Source organism: Dasypus novemcinctus, chromosome 6 (assembly GCF_030445035.2).
Source record: "Dasypus novemcinctus isolate mDasNov1 chromosome 6, mDasNov1.1.hap2, whole genome shotgun sequence".
NCBI classification, from domain to species: domain Eukaryota; kingdom Metazoa; phylum Chordata; class Mammalia; order Cingulata; family Dasypodidae; genus Dasypus; species Dasypus novemcinctus.
Genome location: NC_080678.1, coordinates 14,297,185 through 14,317,539, shown reverse-complemented (window position 1 = coordinate 14,317,539; position 20,355 = coordinate 14,297,185). Strand labels below are relative to the sequence as shown.

The following is a 20,355-nucleotide window of genomic DNA, read 5'->3' as shown; positions in this document are numbered from 1 at the left end:
GACAATATTCTAATAATTGTATTCCCTACATAAAAATGATTTTATCAAATGTATGCCTCAAGAGTTATATGCTCATGTATATATAAACACTTATTTACATATTCACACACATAAACACTTATACATATCCCTTTTTTGGAGAAAAAAATGAAACAACAAAAAAACTTAAAAAAAAATTCTTATATGAAATAAAATGCTCAAAGTTGAAATGGGCTTCCTAGTCCACACAAGAATTATGTAATGTGTCCCTTCAAAACTGTCATAACTTCACCTCTACTTTTCTACTCTTCAGTTGTCAAAAGGGTCAAATTTAGTTTGTTCAATGAAGATTGCCCAATATGTAAACATTTGGAATATGGGATTTGGAATCATTCATTTACCAAATAAGTACTGAGTACCTACTATGTGCCAGATGCTCTGTGCTAGGCTTGGGGATACCAAGGCACTCTGGCACAATCCACATCCTCAAGAATTCAGGGGAAACAGATGTGGCTCAACCAATTGGTCTCCCGTGTACCATACAGGAGGTCCAGGGTTCTATGCCCAGGGCCTCCTGGTGAAGGCAAAGCTGGTCCACGTAGCGAGCTGGCCCACATGGAGTACTAACCCATGCAGGAATGCGGCCCCGTGCAGGAGTGCCAGCTGAGGCAGAGAGCTGACACAGCAAGGTGACACAACAAGAGACACAGAGGAGAGAAAATAAGATGTAGTAGAACAGGGAGCTGAGGTGGTGCAACAGAGTAATCACTTCTCCCACTCTGGAAGGTCCCAGGATCGGTTCCCAGAGCCACCTAATGAGAATACAAGCAGACACAGCAGAACACACAGTGAATGGACAGAGAGAGCAGATAATGGGGGGAACGGGCTGGGGAGTGGGGGGAAATAAATAAAAAATCTTAAAAAAAACAGCATTCAGGCCACCTGGGACTTGTATAACACAGTGAATCCTGTTGTGAATGATGGACCATGGTTAATAGCAGAAATACAAAGAATTTTCATGAATTACAACAAATGTACGACACTATTACAATAGGGTGCTATATGGGAAAAAATACACCTAATGTAAACTATATACTGTGTATATGTATATATAACAATAGTATATTAATATTTTCATCAGTTGTAACAAAGGTACCACACATGCAAATAGGTGGGTATATGGGAATATTGTATTTTTTATGACTTTTTTGTAAACTACAACTTCTCTAATTCAAAAGTAAATTATAATTAAAAAAACACATTATACTAAGTAAAAGAAACCAGACTCCACTACAGATTGATGATTCCATTTATATAAAATGTAAATATAAATAAATTTATAGACACAGAATTAGATTAGTGGTTATGTAGGACTGGGGAAGGATAGAGGGATTGAGAGGTGACTGCTTAGGGGTATGGCATTTTTCTTTTTGGTGCAATAAAGATGTTTTAAAATTGACTGTGGTGATGAATGCACAACTCTGTGATTGTATTAAAGGTCTGTGATTGTATACTCTGGATGGAGAGTGTATGATGTGAATATATCTATTTTTAAAAAACTGCTTGTAAAAAATAATTAAAAATAAACATTCAGGTCACCCCCCACAGCATGAGAAGTGCTGTGATGAGTGATCACAGGATGCCATGGAACACAGAGGAGGGCCATATGACCTGGTCTTGGGCCAGAACAGGATACTAAGAAAACTTTTATCCCTTTTGCAATTGAAATGTACTTATTATAATAACATTTATACTACCTCCAGTGCTAACCTAACCAACCTAAGAAGCAGATAGATGTTGAGAGATTATCTGGATCAAGAAGGAAGATGGCTAAGGAAGGGGAAGCTGCAAAATGGGCCTCACTTCCTACCTGTTTGTATGTTGTTATACTATAGCTTTGTATTCAAACTTTCCATAAGGCTTCACTTTTTAAAACCTTTTATTTTTGAAATAATTTCAAACTTATGGGAAGTGGATGTGGCTCGACTGATAGAACATCTGCCTACCATATAGGAGGTCCAGGGTTCAATACCCAGGGCCTCCTGGCTTGTGTAGTGAGCTGGCCCACGCACAGTGCTGCTGTGCACAAGAAGTGCCGTTCCACGCAGAGGTGTCCCCCACGCAAGCAGTGCACCCCGCAAGGACAGCTGCCCCTTGCGGAAAAAAAAAGGAGTGGCGCCGCACACACAGAGAGCTGACACAGCAAGATGATGTAACAGAGAGACACAGAGACCTGCTGCTGCCTGACAAGAATGCAAGAAGACACAGAAGAACACACAGTGAATGGACACAGACAGCAGACGATGGGGGGGGGGGAGCAGGAAGGGGAGAGAAATAAATAAATCTTAAAAAAAAATTTCAAATTCACAGTACAGTTACAAAAATACAAACCCCATAAAGAGTACAACACAGCCCCATCCCAGACACCCAGGTAAACCGATTTTAGCATTTTGCCACCTCTGCCGTATCATTTCTCTTTTATCAGCCTTCATTTTGAAACTATCAGAACGATTTATATGACAAATCAACCAGCCCTCCTTGGCCCCTCTACTGCCTCCAAATAAAAGCCTCCTCCAGTTGTTCCCTCATTACCTGTGTGGATTCTGATATGTTCGATAAGCCGGGCTGTCCCTTTACTGGCATAGTTGCAGTACCGACATTTGAGCTTCCCATCAAAGGTCCGTTCAAACCCGTCTACTAACATTCCTGAGTTTTCATCCAGGGAAACTTCAACAGATGGGTGATCAAGTCCATTTTGATCACCATCTGTTCCAGCTATAAACAAAGTAGAGCAAAAGAAATTATGCAACTCAGAAATCAACTCAATTTAGCATTTTAGTCTTGAGTGGCAGATAATCTTCCATAAATTATAAATTGACAATCTTTCATAAAAATTATGCTCTCTTACCACAAATATTTAAATTCATAAAAAAATTCACTCTCTGAATCAAGGTTAATTCTTATACAAAAGAAGTATTATACTTTTTTTTTTAGGAGGATCTCAAATAACTTACATACACGTAACTCTCAGTCTCCAACATGCTTTTAAAAAAGAAAAAAAGGTATTATCCTTATTTGACAGGTTAGAAGACAAGTAGAGGAAAGAGATTAACTTGAGAGTGATGGCATAATTACATGTAGGTGTTAAAGAATTTTTAGTCACCCCTATGAACATTTTAACTGGCAACCATGATAATCTCTTTAAAAACCCGTTTACTTTAGTCTAGTGCAATTAATGTTAAGCATTGCAATGTTCTACTCAGTTTATACATTTCTAGATTCTGCATTGCATTTAGGATCTTAAAATTCTTTTTAAATAAAGGAAAGTATTGTATTTGATACCTCTGAATGTTAGGATTGTGAGCATTTCAGGGCAGGATGATGTTTTATTTCGCTGTTTGTTTTTAATGTAATCCAACCACTTCCTTGTATAGATAAAGAAACTGAAGGGACAGGTGCTCATAATCAGGAAAACCAAGAGTGGGGACTACAATTTTGGTCTCTTCACTCCCAATTCAGGAATCTGTACACCAGAGTGTTAGGAGAATATTTCTACTGCTTCATGGGAAAATGACTTCTATTCCATCCCCAAGAGGTAGCAGTGCTGGTGTGAACAATTCAGCCCCTTGCTCCACTATCTTCCCAATTCTTCTCCAGGAGGAGTGATTTTGCTGATTGGTCCAATATCCAGCACAGTCACTGCACTGGAGAAAGAGTAAGGCTCATTGTCTCTCTCTCTCCCCCACTTGCTTCCCCAAGCCAGTGATTCTCAAATTTAAATATGCACATGAATCACTTGGGATCTTGTTAAAATACAAATTTTGACCCAGTAGATCTGGGTAGGGCTGAGATTCTGCATTTTTAACAAGTTCCCAGGTGATGCCTGGTTCCTGCTACTCATCCTTGGATTACACTTAAGAGTAGCAAGGCCCTAAACCATTTAAGTCAGGGGTCAGAAAACCTTTTTAAGGGTCAGAAACTAAATACTTTTAGGTTTTGTGGGCCACAGTCTCTATCACAACCATTCAACTCTGCCTTTGTAGTACAGACACATCTATAGAAAATAAGAAAAAAATGGGTGTGGTTCTGTTATGGACAATGAAGTTCGAATTTCATATAATTCTCAATGAATAATATTCTCAAGGCATATTATTCTTTTATTTTTCAACCACTTTTAAATGTAAAAATGACTAACTCATAAGCCTTACAAAAATAGGCAGCAGTACATATCTGTTCCACATGCTATATTTTACTAACCCCTCATCCAGCTTCAGGAATAAATTCCAGTCTTTGCATAGTAATCAAACTAGACAAAGTCTACCTCTAGCACGTTCAGCCAGGTCACTGCTTTCTCTATTCCAATTTTTCCTCTTGTATGGGTAAATATGGTCAGCCCTTTCTAGGGACCAATCTTCATTTCAGGACAGAAGAAAGAAACTATTTTGGTTTCAGGACTAATCCAAATTTCTTGGATGGACTAACTCTTTGTGTAACAAAGCTGATGTTTCCATCCTCTTTGGGTTCCTTGTGTCTATTGTTAGCTAATAGAACCTGGAGGACAGGAAGGGTATTTATAACTCCTAACCTTCCAATAAGACAATAATGCATCTCTAGACCATGTTAATTAAGCCCCTTGGTACCTTCTGCCCCGTCCCCCGTCCTCTCCCAGGAAAAAGAAAAATCTGACATATTTATATATAAAGAAGGAAAAAATGCCCTAAATCTTCCTAGGAAACAACAGAGTCAAGTAAGTGAATGGTGGTCTTCACAGTGTGGATAAGAATATACAACAATAACACATTTTTAAAAAGTGAATTATTTAATAGTATTAAGATGAGTCTACCTCCCTGAAGACCCTCTGCTTCTTTGTCCCCACTAACTGATCCAGAAATCATGTTCACATGATGGGTCTGCTGAGTCAGGTATTCCTGAAAATCTTTCACGAAGTCCAAAGGCTCTGGTTTTTTTTCACCCATCTTCACTTTTTTTTTTTTTAAAGTTTACAGTTTGTTATACCTAGAAAAAAAAGCTGAAATAATTTTACATTGTTTAGGAAGATTCAGTAAGTATTAAAACATGTTACTGATAAAAACAATTACTTGCAAGGCACTATACAAAGCAACAGAGAATATGGTCCCTACCTTTAGATGCCTAATCCAATCTTCCCAATGAACTAAAGACATACATGAAATAGTAAAAAATTACATAATATATTTAATTAATTAAACAAACGAATTAAAAACTTAATCCTAGTGGATGCAAAAAAATTACAAAAAAAACCCCAACCCAGATGAAAGAAATAGGCACGTCAGCAGGATACCAATGAAAGGCACAGTAAAGAAACCAAGGGGCTCCATCAGGGCTGTCCAGAACCTTCTGCGATAAGGGAAATGTTGCATATTTGCAATGTCCAAAACAGTTGCTACTAGTCACTTGTGGCTACTGAGAGGCAGTCTCTGTCACAGCTATTCAACTCTGTGGTGGTAGCCCAAAGTAGCCATAAAGATACATAAAAACTAATAATGTGTCTGTGTTACAATAAAACCTGTTTTACAGAAACAAGCAGTGAACCAGGTTTGGCCTGTAGGTTCTAGTCTGCCCAACTACTTGCTCTAGAAATAACCAAATAACTACAATTACCACCAATCAGCCTACCCATTCTGGGACTGCTTTAAAAAAATCCCCGGTGCTAATGTAGAGAGGTGAACTATCCACTGAGATTTTATAACCTGTGTGAAGACCAGCTTCATATATGTATATATGTATATATATATAAATAACCAACATGTTTTTCTAATAAGAACATGATGAGGAAGTCTAGCACAGTAAGAAGACAAAGGTGTTTTCTTTCAGCAAAAATATTTTTATTCAAATGTACATGCTCTTCTTAAATACATCTTAATTTCCTAAATGCAAACTATTTCCATGTAAAAAAGTTTTCTTCCTTAATAGCCAGCAGTAGGCATCTAAAGCTAAAGACTACTCCTCTCCCAGCAAGTTGTCTAACACATGCTGTCTCAAACAGAAAAGTACACAAATCATAAGGACACAACTAAACAAATACAAATTATTGCTATGTTACACATTCACATAATCAGTACCAAAGTCCCCTGCACCCTGTCAGTACTATTCCCCTTTGCCACAGAAAGGGTTACCACAATCCTGCAGATTAGTCTTGTCTGTTTTTCAACTTTATATAAATGGAATCATACACTCTGAAACTTTGTCTGGCTTCTTTCATTCAACAAGATTATGAGTTTTTCACATTGTGGCAGGTAGTGAGAAATTTGTTTATTTTCATTGCTGTATTCCATTGTGTGACAATGCCACAAGTGATTTATCTGTTTTATTGATCTGGTTTGTTTGGGTAGTTTCCAGTATTTGGCTATTGTAAATAAAGTTTCTGTGAACATTTTACTACATGTCTTCTGGTGAACTAGGTACACATTTCTGTTGGTTGTATATGAGTGAAATTGGTGGGTCATAGGGTATCCATATATTAAACTTCAGTAAATAATAACAAATGGCTTTTCAAAGCAGTTGTACTAATTTACAATTCCAATGGCAGTGACTGTGAGTTCTGCTAACATTTGGGTTTTGTTATCTTATACATTTTAGTCAATCTGGTAGGTGTGTGGTGGCACCACTGGTTTTAATGTGTATGTCCTTGATAATTAAGCTTGTAGCTTTTTATTTGTTAATTAGTCATTTGAATATCCGATTCTTTTGTGAAATGTCTGTTCAAGTCTTTTGCCTTTTTTTTTTTTTACTGGGTGGTTCTATGTCTTTTTATGATTATGTAAAAATTCTTTGTAATATTCCAGATATGAGTTTTTTTATTAGATAGGTGTAATCTTAATATAATCCAATTTATCTAGGTTTTTCCCCCCATTTAGGGTTTTCCTGTGACCCATTTAAGAAGTCCTTGCTTATTTCTTACTTGAAGATGTTCTCCTATATTTTCTTCTAAAAATCTTGTGTTTTACTTTTCATATTTTTGTCTGTGATCTACCTGGAATTGAATTTTGTGTATTGTTTAAGCTAGGGTAAAAATATACTTTTCCCAAGGAGATAGCTAATTATCCCAGCAACATGTATTTAATAGACCAGCCTTTCCACTAAGCTCCTTTCTGTCCTAAATTATGTGATTATATGTATGTGAATCTGTTTCTGGGTTCTTATGCTGTTCCACTAGTCTGTCTCTATCCTTGTACCAATACCACATATTCTTATTAATATCAAGTCTACATATCTTGGTAATTTAAGTCCACTAGTTTTATTGTTCTTCCAGATTGTCTTGGCTATTCTTGGTCCTTTTCTTTTTTTTAAGATTTATTTATTTATTCCTCTCCCTGTTGTCTGAGCTCTATGTCCATTCGCTGTGTATTCTCTCATGTCTGCTTTTATTCTTATTAGGCGGGTCGGGAAACCGATCCTGGACCTTCTGGAATGGGAGAGAGGCGCCCATTCTCTTGCGCGACCTCAGCTCCCTGGTCTGCTGTCTCTCCTCTGTGTCTCTTTTTGCTGCATCGTCTTGCTGCACCAGCTCTCCACGTGGGCCAATACTCCATGAGGGCCAGCACTCCTGTGCAGAGCAGCACTCCGCATGGGCCAGCTCTTCACTCAGGCCAGCTTGCCTTCACCAGGAGGCCCTGGGTATTGAACCCTGGACCTTCTATATGGTAGACAGGAGCCCATTTGCTTGAGCCACATCCATTTCCCTCTTGGTCCTTTTCAACATACATTTTTAAATGGCAGAACTGTGTGGTTGTGGGATGAGGGGCTTCCACAAAATTTTTCTAACAAAAGCTATGACATAGTATAGGAACTTAGGAAATAATAAAGAACCCAGGGCTATTTTTGTTTTCCCTTAATGTTTATTGGCCCCAGATAGCCATACTTTATTTTTGTATTTCTTATCTTCTTCTCTCCTTACATCTAACCTTTTCTTTATTCTAAACACAATTAATTAACCTAATGAAGATCTGCTGGTGACCAAATTATCACTTTTCTTTTTTCTTTTTTTAGATTTATTTTTTATTTATTACCCTCTCCCCTCCCCCGGTTGCCTGCTTCTGTGTCCATCCACTGTGTTCTTCTGTGACCACTCTTATCCTTATCAGTGGCACCGGGAATCTGTGTTTCTTTTTGTTGCGACATCTTGTTGTGTCAGCTCTCCATGTGTGCGGTGCCATTCTTGGGCAGGATGCACTTTCTTTCGCTCTGGGCAGCTCTCCTTACAGGGCACACTCCTTGCGCATGGGGCTCCCCTATGCAGGGGACACCCCTGCGTGGCAGGGCACTCCTTGTGTACATCAGCACTGTGCATGGGCCAGCTCCACAAGGGTCAAGGAAGCCCGGGGTTTGAACCGCAGACCTCCCATGGGGTAGGTGGATGCCCTATCCATTGGGCCAAGTCCACTTCCTTATCATTTTCTTAATGCAACCTTTGTATTTCCTTTCCTCCATTCTTAGAAGTTGCCCAGAAGTTTTAAAAAATCACTATTTACTACCTCTTTCCACTGTTTTCTAGAAGGCTCAAGCTATTAAAAGTCCATCTCTAGATAAATACCATATTACTGTACTAGGTTACATTTACTAGCTGGAAGATTCTAAATAGGAACTTCTCTCAGCCTTAGTTTTCTACCTCATAAGATGGGATAATAAGTACCAACTTGCTGTGTTGTTTCTAAGTTTTATAGTAAATACATATAAAGTATCTCATAACATGTAGCTTATGGTAGGCTCTCAAACAATAGAAGCTATTTTTCTAAATTATTTTTACAGCAAGAAATGGTTATACTTTGGATGAAGGAAATCATCATCATCCCAGATTCAAAGCGTTTCCCCTATTTCTATCAGTTCATTCACTTGGTTGGAAAATATACTAAGAATCTTGTTACCAATTTTGTTTCTGTTCCTTAGTCATGATGAAACGAACAGGGTCCACCTTAATTTCATTAATTCACACATCCCAAATTGCAATTTCCTAAATCAATTTGCAATTTCCCATCTTGTCTTATTTTACTTCTCTTATTTTACGTTAGACCATTTGCTTTGGTCTGGCTCAACTTTCTCAACCTTAAGGACTACTGCTGACTTCTGAACAAATTTGTTTCCATTGTTCCTTCCCCATCTTACCATATTTACTTGAACTGTTACCTAGTCATTGTATTACTATTTGATTCTGACTACCGTTTATTCTGCTAGCTTTATGGGTTCTAAAATTGTTCTTTGGTTAGGAAAAAAAAAAAAATACCAATCATTCCCAATGAAAAAGATGATCAAGATTTGCTTGAAATTATTTTTCAAATTGTAAAAGGCTTAAGGCTTTATAAATTGTTTTAATTATGAAAACTACACTTACGAAGGAAATCCCAGTATTTACATTGAAACTTAGCATCATTTCTTGTCAGTCACATAACTGAAACATTTCCACTGAAATTTGAATAAATATACTTGATAGGTTTAACAAGCAAGATAAATGTTACCAAATTTTAGTTAGAAAGCATAACACTTCTATGGTATAGACATGTGACAATGTAGGGAAAAAATGCAACAGACTGCCAAAAAGCAACAAGAAAAAAATATTTTTGTATATGCATCTCAAGTTTTAAAACACAAACATGCCTAATTAAAGAGGATAGCTGGCATATTTTGACAGTCTTCGTTATTATCACATTGTCACATTATAAATTTCACTGGGTTCCCTGCCATAAATTCTGTGCTGCTTTTCAATCATATCATAATGTACAATGAACTAAAAAAAACAAAGGACATCAGTGAAAAATAGAAGTTAACATTGGAAACATAAAAAAAAATTATTCTTCAATTAAAATTTTAAATATACTGGTATAGTTTATATTAGACATTCCACAATGGTTTAAGAATCAGGTATTTTGTCCCTGAGCATTTTGTGCCCACTTGACTTATAATCGCATATATCACATCTATCCATATATGTGTGTGGCATGCCAGGTGCTTGAAGAGCTCTAGTTGGGGGAGCAGATGAGGGTGATTTAAGGGTACCTAAATCTAAGTGAAGTCTTTGGTTCAAAGTCCAGTTTTCTCCTCAAGTCAGTATCTCTAAGCTAAACACATGGATTAAAAAACCCACAATAATTCTGAAATTAGGGAAGATTTCCTGATAAAGAAATAAAATAAAGGTTTTATTTTATTTTTTTAAGATTTATTTCTCTCCCCTCCCCCCCCCCACCCCAGTTGTCTGTTCTCTGTGTCTATTTGCTGTGTCTTCTTTGTCTGGTTCTGTTGTTGTCAGCAGCACGGGAATCTGTGTTTCTTTTCGTGTGTCATCTTGTTGTGTCAGCTCACCGTGTGTGCGGCCCCATTCCTGGGCAGGCTGCACTTTCTTTCACACTGGGCAGCTCTCCTTACGGGGCGTACTCCTTGCGTGGGGCTCCCCTACGCAGGGGACACCCCTGCGTGGCAGGGTACTCCTTTTGCGCATCAGCACTGAGCATGGGCCATCTCCACACGGGTCAAGGAGGCCCGGGGTTTGAACCGCGGACCTCCCATGTGGTAGGCGGACGTCCAAACCACTAGGCCAAGTCTGCCGCCAAGGTTTTACATCTTAAACATCTTCCTACCTTTGAAAAAATCGCCATCAGTCTCAGGACTAAAAGTTTAATTTAGGGACTTCTGGGAGGATAGTGGACTAGAAAGACATGGGACTCTCTTCTCTTCTAGAAAAACAGGTAGAGGACAGGCTAAAACAGCCTGAAAAAAGGACTTCTAGGGTTTAGGATACCAGGCAAAGGCTGGACACTGCCCAGAAGAGAGGAACAAAGGAGGGGAATCATGACAACAGAAATGTGAGTTGAAATCAGCAGCTACTGCTGCTGGCACCCTCCCCCACACTAAAGACACTTTAGAATACTCAGGCCTCTGGGCCTACAGCTACAAAGGGGGACTCAGGGATTTACCACCCCAGGAAGGAGAAGAGAGAAGGACACAGCCTAAGGCTGACTCAGCTTCTGACCCACAGATTTGGTCTGTTGTATCCCACCAGTCTTTCAGACCAGGTGGAACCGTACCATTGTTTGCTGTGGCAACTAGCAAGGGGCTAAAGATACATGACCCTCCCAATCTCCTTCTGTACTAACTGGGACTGACTGCTGAGGAGAGGGGAGAAGAAATATTTCCTAACCAGGAAAAGGGAGGGGGCTGCCAGAGAAGGTTGAAGAACTGTCTCTGAGAAAGTATGAATTACAAGTCTCTTAGCCTCCAGGCAGGAATTTCTATTACATTGATCCAGTCTGTGTTGCAACAAACAGGTCCCAAACAGGCACTGAAGTGAGAGAGCTGCCGAAGCATGCCATCTGCTGGCAGACCAAGGAAGTGCACATGAGAAAATTAAAAATAAGTGAGAGAGGCTTTTTCTGGCCTTTACAGACTCCCTCCCCAAGGCCTAGGAAGCAGGCCTGCAACCAGTTACTGGGTCCAGGGCCCCGTTTTGAACAACTAGCAAGGACAATTGTAATGATCCAGACCAAGCCAAGAATCAAAGAGCAGCGGTAACACACAGCCTCCTGTTACTAAATTCCTACAAAAGAGAAAAAAAAACTTGCAAGAAGAAAAAAATTGAGCACCTGAGTAAACTACATTCTAATCAGATGCCTAGACATCAGCAAAAATTTACAAGCCATACTAGGAAAACGGAAGACATGGTCTAAGAAAAGGAATATATCAAAGCCTCAGAGGAGATGCAGTATTTGAGAGAATTAGCGAGATGCGTACAAATTTCCAAAATCAAAGTGAGTTGAAAGTCAATATGGCTAAAGAGATAAATGATATCAAGAAAATACTGAGCAAGCGCAAAGAAGAATTTGAAATCATGAACACAGAAGTAAGAGGGCTCATGGGAATGAAAGACACAATAGGTGAGATAAAAAACACATTAGGGACATACAACATGCAGACTCGAAATGATAAAAGAAAGAATAAGTAAAACTGAAGATAAAACAGCCGAAATTGAAGAGAGAAAACAATGGAAAAAATTGAGCGGGGGTTCAGAGAGTTGAATGACAACATGAAACGCAGCAACATACATAGCATGGGAGTTCCAGAAGGCGAAGAGAAGGGAAAAGGAGCAGAAAGAGTATTTGAGGAAATAAGAGCAGAAAATTTCCCAACTATCATCAAAGAAAAGAACCTACATTTCCAAGAATTACACCATGCACCAATCAGAATAAATCTGAATAGACCTACTCCAAGATACATACTACTCAGAATGTCAAAGATAAAGACAGAATGCTGAGAGCAGCAAGGGAGAAGCAAACCATCACATACAAGAGACACCCAGTAATACTTAGCGCAGATATCTCATCAGAAATCACGGAAGTTAGGAGACAGTGGTATGATACAATTAAGATACTCAAAGAGAAAATGTGCCAGCCAAGAATTCTTTACCCAGCAAAATTGTCTTTCAAACATGAAGGTGAGTATAAAATATCCACAAACAAACAGAAACTAAGAGAGTTTGTAAAAAAAGAATCCATCTTTGCAGGAAATATTAAAGGAAGCCTTAGAAACTGAAATAAAAAGAAAGGAGAGAGAAGCTTGGAGGAGAGTATAGAAGAAAGAATAGTAGGAAGGATAATCAAAAGACAAGACAAAAATACATGTATATGAAAAAGAATAAAATGGTGGAAGTAAATAATGCATTTGCAGTAATATCATTGAATGTGAATGGATTAAACTCCCCAATCAAAAGATATAGGCTCAGGAAAAAAAAAAAAAAGAGCCATTCATATGCTGCTTAAAAGAAATTCACCTTAGACTCAGGAATACAAACCGCCTGAAAGTGAAAGGGTGGAAAAAGATACTCCACACAAATAGTAACCAAAAAAGAGTAGGGGTAGCTAAAGTAAGATCAGACAAAATAGACTTTAAATGTGAGAAGTTATAAGACATACAGAAGGTCATTATATGTTAATAAAAGGGACCATCCACCAGGAAGATAAAACAGTCATAAATATCTATGTACCTAACCAGGCCGCCCCAAAATACATGAGACAAACTCTGGCAAAACTGAAGGGAGAAACAGACATCTCTACAATAATTGCTGGAGACTTCAACACCCCACTCACATCATTAGATAGATCAACTAGACAGAAGATCAACAAGGAAACAGAGAACTTGAACAATATGATAAAAGAGTTAGACCTAACAGACATATACAGAATGCTGTGTTGTGGGAAAACAGTAAGGCACATGGCTTGAAGTTGAAACGTTTCCGTACTGCAGACAAAAAGTGTGGGATTAGGAACATGGGGCCTTGACTAGATGGAACACCATCTGGTCAGCACAAAAAAAATGTTTGCGTGAGGAGGCACTTGAACTTTGTATGACCTGTACCTTATTATCGTAAATGTTGCACCTGTCCTTTATAATAGTAAATAACAAACAGCTACTCGCTAGTTCCTAAATAAATACAATGTGGAAACAGGATTGAGGCTCTGTTTCAGAAGCTGTAAGTCCCCTGGTTCCATCTTTATTTCCTCTCTTGTGTCTTTCTTTCTGTCTTTTTATTCAGTTCTGCGTCGCCTTCCCTTTGTGAAACCCATTGCTGAGCTGATCTCAGCAACACTGCATCCAAGCTCAGTGGGTTATACATTCTTCTCATGTGTCCATGGATCTTTCTCCAGGATAGGCCACATGTTAGGGCATAATACCACTCTCAATAAATATAAGAAGACTGAAATTATACAAAGCATTTTCTTAGATCATAATGAAATGAAACTGGAAATCAGTAATAGACAGGAAAAAAGTAACTTTGTGAATGTGTGGAGGCTGAACAACAGACTTCTAAATAATCAGTGGGTCAAAGAAGAAATTGCAAGTGAGGTCAGTAAATATATCGAGACAAATGAAAACAAGAACACCACTGATACAGTGAAGGCAACCTTCAGAGGGAAATTTATGGCCTTAAATGCCTATATTAAAAAAGAAACAGCTAAACATAGAGATTTAACTGAACAACTAGAGAAACTAGAAAAAGAATAGTAAACCAATCCCAAATCAAGCAGGAGGAAAGAAATAATAAAGATTAGAGCAGAAATAAATAAGAAACAAAAAAATAAAATCAACAAAATCAAAAGCTGGTTCTTTGAGAAGAGCAATAAAATTTACAACCCTCTAGCTAGATTGACAAAGGAAAAAAAGAAGATGCAAATAAATACAACCAGAAGTGAAAGGGGGAAGTTACAATTGACCCCATAGAAATAAAAAGGATCGTAAGAGGATATTCTGAGAAACTGTATGCAAACAAACTGGAAAACCTAGATGAAATGGACAAATTCCTAGAAATGCATAAAAAACCTATACTGACACTACAAGAAATACAACTTAACAAACCAATTACATTTAAAGACATTGAATCTGTCATCAAAAATCTCCCAGCAAAGGGAAGTCCAGGACCAGATGGCTTCACAGGTGAATTCTACCAAGCATTTTGACAAGAATTAACACCAATCCTGTTTAAACACTTCCAAAAAATTGAAGAGGAGGGAAAATTACCCAACACATTTTATGAAGCAAACATCACACTAATACCAAAGCCAGATAAAGATACTACAATAAAAGAAAATTACAGATCACTATCTCTAATGGACACAGATGCAAAAATTCTCAACAAAATACTTGCAAATTGAATGCAACAGCATATAAAGACTTACATATAACAACCAATTGGGATTTATCCCTGGTTTGCAAGGCTGGTTCAACTGTAGAAAATCAATCAATGTAATATACCACATTAATAAGTTAAAGTAAAATAACCCCACGTGATCATCTCCATCGATGCAGAAAAGGCATTTGACAAAATCCAGCATACTTTTTTGATAAAAACACTTCAGAAGATAGGAACAGAAAGAAAATTTCTCAATATTATAAAAGGCATATATGAAAAATGCACAGCCGACATTATACTCAATGGGGAAAGGTTGAAAACCTTCCCTGTAAGATTGGGAACAAGACAGGGATGCCCACTGTCACTGTTGTTATTCAATATTGTACTAGAAGTTCTAGCTAGGGCAATAAGACAAGGAAAAAAAATTAAAGACCTCCAAATAGGAAAAGAGGAAGTAAAACTCTGTTTGCAGATGGCATGATCCTGTATTTAGAAATTCCTGAAGTATCTACAACAAAGTTACTTGAGCTAATAAGTGAGTTCAGCAAAGTGGCAGGATATAAGATCAACACGCAAAAATCAGTAATGTTTTTGTACCCTGGGACTGAACAACCTGAGGAGGAAGTCAGGGGGAAAATCCCAATTACAATAGCAACAAAAAGACTCAAACACCTAGGAATTAATTCAACCAAAGTAGTACAGGACCTATATGCAGAAAACTACAAAATGAGGCTAAAAGAAATCAATGAAGACATAAACAAATGGAAAGACATTCCACGTTCACGGATTGGAAGACTAAATATCATGAAGATGTTAATCCTACCCAAACTGATTTATAGATTCAATGCAATACCAATCAAAATCCCAACGGCCTACTTTACAGAATTAGAAAAGGCAATTACCAAATTCATTGGAAGGGACAGTGCACCTGAACAGTCAAAAACATTCTAAAAAAGAAGAGTAACATAGGAGGAATTTCAATGCCTGACCTTTAAACATATTACAAAGCTAGAGTAGTCAAAACAGCATGGTACTGGCATAAAGACAGACATATTGATCAGTGGAATAGAACTAATAATCCAGAAGTAAACCCTCACCTATACGGTCAACTGGTTTTTGACAAACCTAGCAAGTCCATGTTAATGGGACAAAACAGTCTCTTCAACAAATGGTGCTGGGAGAACTGGATATCTATAATGAAAAGAATGTAAGAGGACCCCTATCTCACTTCCTGTACGAAGATCATCTCAAAATGGATCAAAGACCTAAATATAAAAGCCAGGACCATAAAACTAATAGAAGTGGGAAGCAGATGTGGCTCAAGCAATTGGACTCCCGTTTACCACATGGGAGGCTCAGGGTTCGATTCCCAGGGCCTCCTGGTGAAGACGAGCTGGCTTGCGCTGTAAGCTGACCTGAGCAGAGTGCTGACCTGTGTGGCAAGCTGGCCTAAGCAGAAAGTTGGTGCAGCAAGATAATGCAGCAAAAAGAGACACAGAGGAGAGATAATAAGAGATGCAGGAGACAAGGGAGCTGAGGAGGTGCAAGGGATTGAGCACCTCTCACCCACTCTGGAAGGTCCCACTATCGGTTTCTGGTGCTGTCTAAAGAGAAGACAAGCAGACACAGAAGAACACACAGTGAATGGACACAGATAGCAGACAATGGTGGGGGGAGGGGAGGGGGAAACATTGTCAAGACCTTGTTGTAGGTGGCGGTTTCTTGGACCTTACACCAAAAGTAAACAAAACGAAAGAAAAAATAGGTAAATGGGACCTCAGAATTAAACACTTTGCACCTCAGAGGACTTTGTCAAAAGGCTGAAAATGCAGCTGACTCAACAGGAGAAAATATTTGGAAATCCCATATCCAATAAGGGTTTAATATCCAGGATATTTAAAGAGATGTTTCAACTCAACAATGAAAAGACAAATGACCCAATTTAAAAATGTGCAAAAGACTTGAACAGACATTTGTCCAAAGAAGAAATACAAATGGCAAAAAACACATGAAAAAATGTTCAACATCACTGTTGATTAGGGAAATGCAAATCAAAACTACAATGAGATATCATTTCACACCTATCAGAATGGCTACTATTAAACAGACAGAGAACTATAAGTGTTGGAGAGGAGGTGGAGAGATAGGAACACTTATTCACTGTTGATGGGAATGAAGAATGGTACAGCCATTGTGGAGGACTGTTTGGCATAGAATTTGAATACAGACTTGCCACATCACCCCGAAATACCATTACTGGGTATATACCCAGAAGAACTGAGAGCAGTGACACAGACATCTGCACACCAGTGTTCATAGAGGTCAAAAGTTGGGAACAACCCAGGTGTTCATCAACCAATGAATGAATAAACAAACTGTGGTGTATTCACACAATGGAGTATTATGCAGCATATGACATGTAAAGCATATGACAACCTGGATGAACCTGGAGGACATTATGTTGAGCGAGGTAAGCCAAACACAAAAGAACAAATACTTATTCTTTTCCATTACTATGAAACAAATACACTGTGGAACATATTGTATGATTCAAAAAAAAATTTGTACGTATCCAGTACATTTAATTTAGAAATGTATGTTTTTATTCAACTGTATTTTTTTATTTAATTATCTTTATATTTTCAATTATTAAATGTACAAAATAAAGGTTTAACAAAAGTTTAGTATCTCCTCAAACTAACTGATATCTGAAGGTGCAACTAAGACACTGATAAATTAAAAACCTTTTATAAACATAAAAATCTGCATTAGGGAGTCAGTAAATTATGTTTTTAATCAATGGTATTTTTCTGATTAGCCATGAATTCAATCAACACCTTAGAGGTTGTTAGCAAAAAAAATTACTTAACACAAAATTTCCAAGCATAGAAACCACATTATCAGATTTGGGTGGTGCATTCCAAACCAGATCAACTCTTTCTGCTAACTGATAACTATGTCAACCAAAGAGAAGAATTATTCCCATATCTTACAAATATCATTCCTTATGATACAGCACAATTTCTAGGTGCTTTCTGTGATTAATCTGATTAAAGTAAGGCTGAGTCTAGTGTACAATTCCATGGGTAACTGTGCTATCTTTTTAGAAACTGGCTAAAGTAGAACTAAACTATTTTTATGCTGGTAGGATCTTCCAAATTATCCATAAAAGGCTCAGAAATAATGCTCTTACAAGAGGTATTTGAGAAATAAGTTTTATATCCTAAAAGAACATGAAAGCCTCTTTACCTTCGAGGGAACTAACTTGAGTATTCTCCTATCTCACTTGCTTTCAGAAAAAGGATTTATCTTGTATAAAGCCCTCTGACCTTTCTTCTTCAGACTCATAAACAGGAAGTTTTTGATCAATACATACATTTATATGTATGTACTAATACATTTAAACAGAGGTTGCATAATACCAATTAGAAGAGACCCACACCCAAAAAGGTTCTTTAACCTACCTTCCTCCCAAAGTCTATTTTTCTAAAAAATTGTGGAAGAATTTTAAGAACAACACAATTAGGGAATGGTAGTATTGTTTTATTCACCTGTTAGTTTTCAAGAAAATTTTAAAGGGTTATTACCATAAAGAAGACTACTTAGCAGCTAACTTACTTTTACAAAGAAAACTTAATTTGGGGGTTCAGCAGGCCAATAGATGTGTTTACCTGTATAGATTTACTCTGCCATAGAATATGTATCAATAAAGACTAACAAATGAGGCCAGGTTTGTATGCAGTAGAGTAACATGGGCCTTCAAAAGTAATTAATTACAGAACAGTCAAAAAACCCTTTGAAGGCAAAAGGGACATTCTGAGGCTTTGAGTAATCAGAACACAGAATATAAACGTAAAATATAAATAAAACCGTATTGGAAGAAAGTCAAAAGAGGAGTTACACAAGCTAACCTTTTCACCCAAATCAGCTCCTCCTTTTTCTTGCCACTCCAACATTGATGAAATGTAGAGTAATCGAAATTTACTCTGGAGACACACCATGGGACTCCAAAAGGCCATACAGGGAATTTCAACTAAAATTGAAAAGCCATACAGAGGTCTGCAAAGAAAAGCACACCACAAATCAAAACCTTTACAACACAAACTTAGTTAGCAACTACAGGATTAATAAACTAATAAAATAACTTGTACCAATCCTACCATTACCTGAAAAGAAAACTAAGCTGACAAAGAACAAAGCAACAAGTTCACTTGAGCAAAAGTGCCATAAAATCACCAAGAAATAACATGCACTAGTGTGACTATTGTTTTTTAACTGGTGGATTTAAGACTTCATTTTTGGCAAAAATATTTAATGTTTTTCTAATTTTCAATTACTAATTTCATTTGTTCACAGTACACTTCTAAAAGGGCCCAGGCTTAGTACTGCTGAACCGCTATAGATGGCATAAAGATAGTGTGCACCATCTCTACAGGTTTTAAACCCAAAGGGAAACATTTGTGGAAAAGGGTTAAAAGAAAAAACAACCCACCCACAAAAGGCACAATAAGGACATATCTGGGTCCCATTTTTATTGTCCTCTACTGCAACCCAACACTAACATTTTTTTCTGGGAAATACTCTGGATCCTTGGGGGAAAATGCACCAAACATGTCTCATTTAGCTGTAGAAAACTTCCAGGAATATATCCATCTCTGAAGCGAGGATATCAATCAAAATTAAAAAGGAATTTAAAAATTGTTACTCTAGAACTTAAAAAAAAAAAAAAAATCAGTTTTGAACAGTCTTTGTTTCTTCCAAACTGGATTTCCTTAAATCTCACAATTTAAAGTGCCTTTTTTTCTTCCCCTTCCTTCGAGTTCTGAACAGCATATTAAGAACACGCTAAATGGGACACGTGGTTAGTGGCAGATGGAACCAATTTAACTTCAGTTCAGCTAGACATAGTTATCTAGCACTTACTGGATGCAGGGTTTGGCTACTCACGCTTCAGACAATTTCATGAGAAGATTTAAACCCTGCATGAACCCAAATGATTAATTTTCTACTGCAAAGTCCTTCCCAAATCTCACAACTTGCCAAAATTAGAGTGCTCTTGCAGTAGAAACGGACGTGGGCAGGATCATTAGGTAAAAGACTGGGCTTCAAAGTCCTCCCAACATGCAGCCCGGGACCGGTGTCGCGGCGGCATCCTCATCAGGATTCGCAACACCTAGGAGACACACTTCTGGGCTGACCACCCCCCAGCCCCTGAGACCCCGTAAAGACGCAAACTCGGGGTGCCCCCTGCACAACCACCTGTCAGAGCGTGAGGCTGTCAGCCCCCAACCCGAAGCCTCCAAGCCCCTGTCGGGCGACGACAACCCGCAGCCCTGCAGACACCACTCCCTCGGGACTCCCGCCACCTCAGACTTCGCACCCCTCCGCACTCCAACAAAAAGGCCCGGGGTCGTGACTCCGCCGACCCCCGGGTCACGCCCGCCCCTCACCTAGGGCTGAGGTCCCGGGTGGGGTCCGCCGGCCCGCGGCTAACTCGGCTCTCGGTTCCCGTCGCTCCTTCTTATCCGCCCTGCTCACCGCGTCGCCACCGTCCGAGCCGACAGCCTGCTACCTACCTCCTGACAGCCGCACTGAGTACCCCCCACCGCCTTGTTCAACGCCGGTGCCGTCGCCACTACCGCCGTCTTCGTCACCGTCGCAGCCGCCGCCATGTTTGCTAGGTCTCCGACTCCCTTCCCGTCCCCCCTCCCTTGACCAACTCTCGC

General features: G+C 38.6%; 1 protein-coding gene across 8 annotated transcripts in view; it reads right to left on the bottom strand.

Annotated features, from left to right (window-relative positions):
• IKZF5 (IKAROS family zinc finger 5) overlaps positions 1–20,355 on the bottom strand; it is a 24,816-nt gene extending 4,461 nt beyond the window's left edge. The window contains exons 1-5 of one of the 8 annotated variants that reach the window (XM_058298184.1): positions 20,080–20,349; positions 19,670–19,802; positions 18,541–18,688; positions 4,823–4,995; positions 2,572–2,754 (exon numbers count right to left, since the gene is read on the bottom strand). In XM_058298184.1, coding sequence (XP_058154167.1) covers positions 2,572–2,754; positions 4,823–4,955 — 316 coding nt within the window. In that variant the 5' untranslated portion in view covers positions 4,956–4,995; positions 18,541–18,688; positions 19,670–19,802; positions 20,080–20,349. Of the gene's footprint in view, positions 1–2,571; positions 2,755–4,822; positions 5,009–18,540; positions 18,689–19,669; positions 19,803–20,079 lie in introns of all 8 variants that reach the window. The other 7 variants (XM_058298185.1, XM_058298179.2, XM_058298180.2 and 4 more) reach the window with 7 other exon arrangements.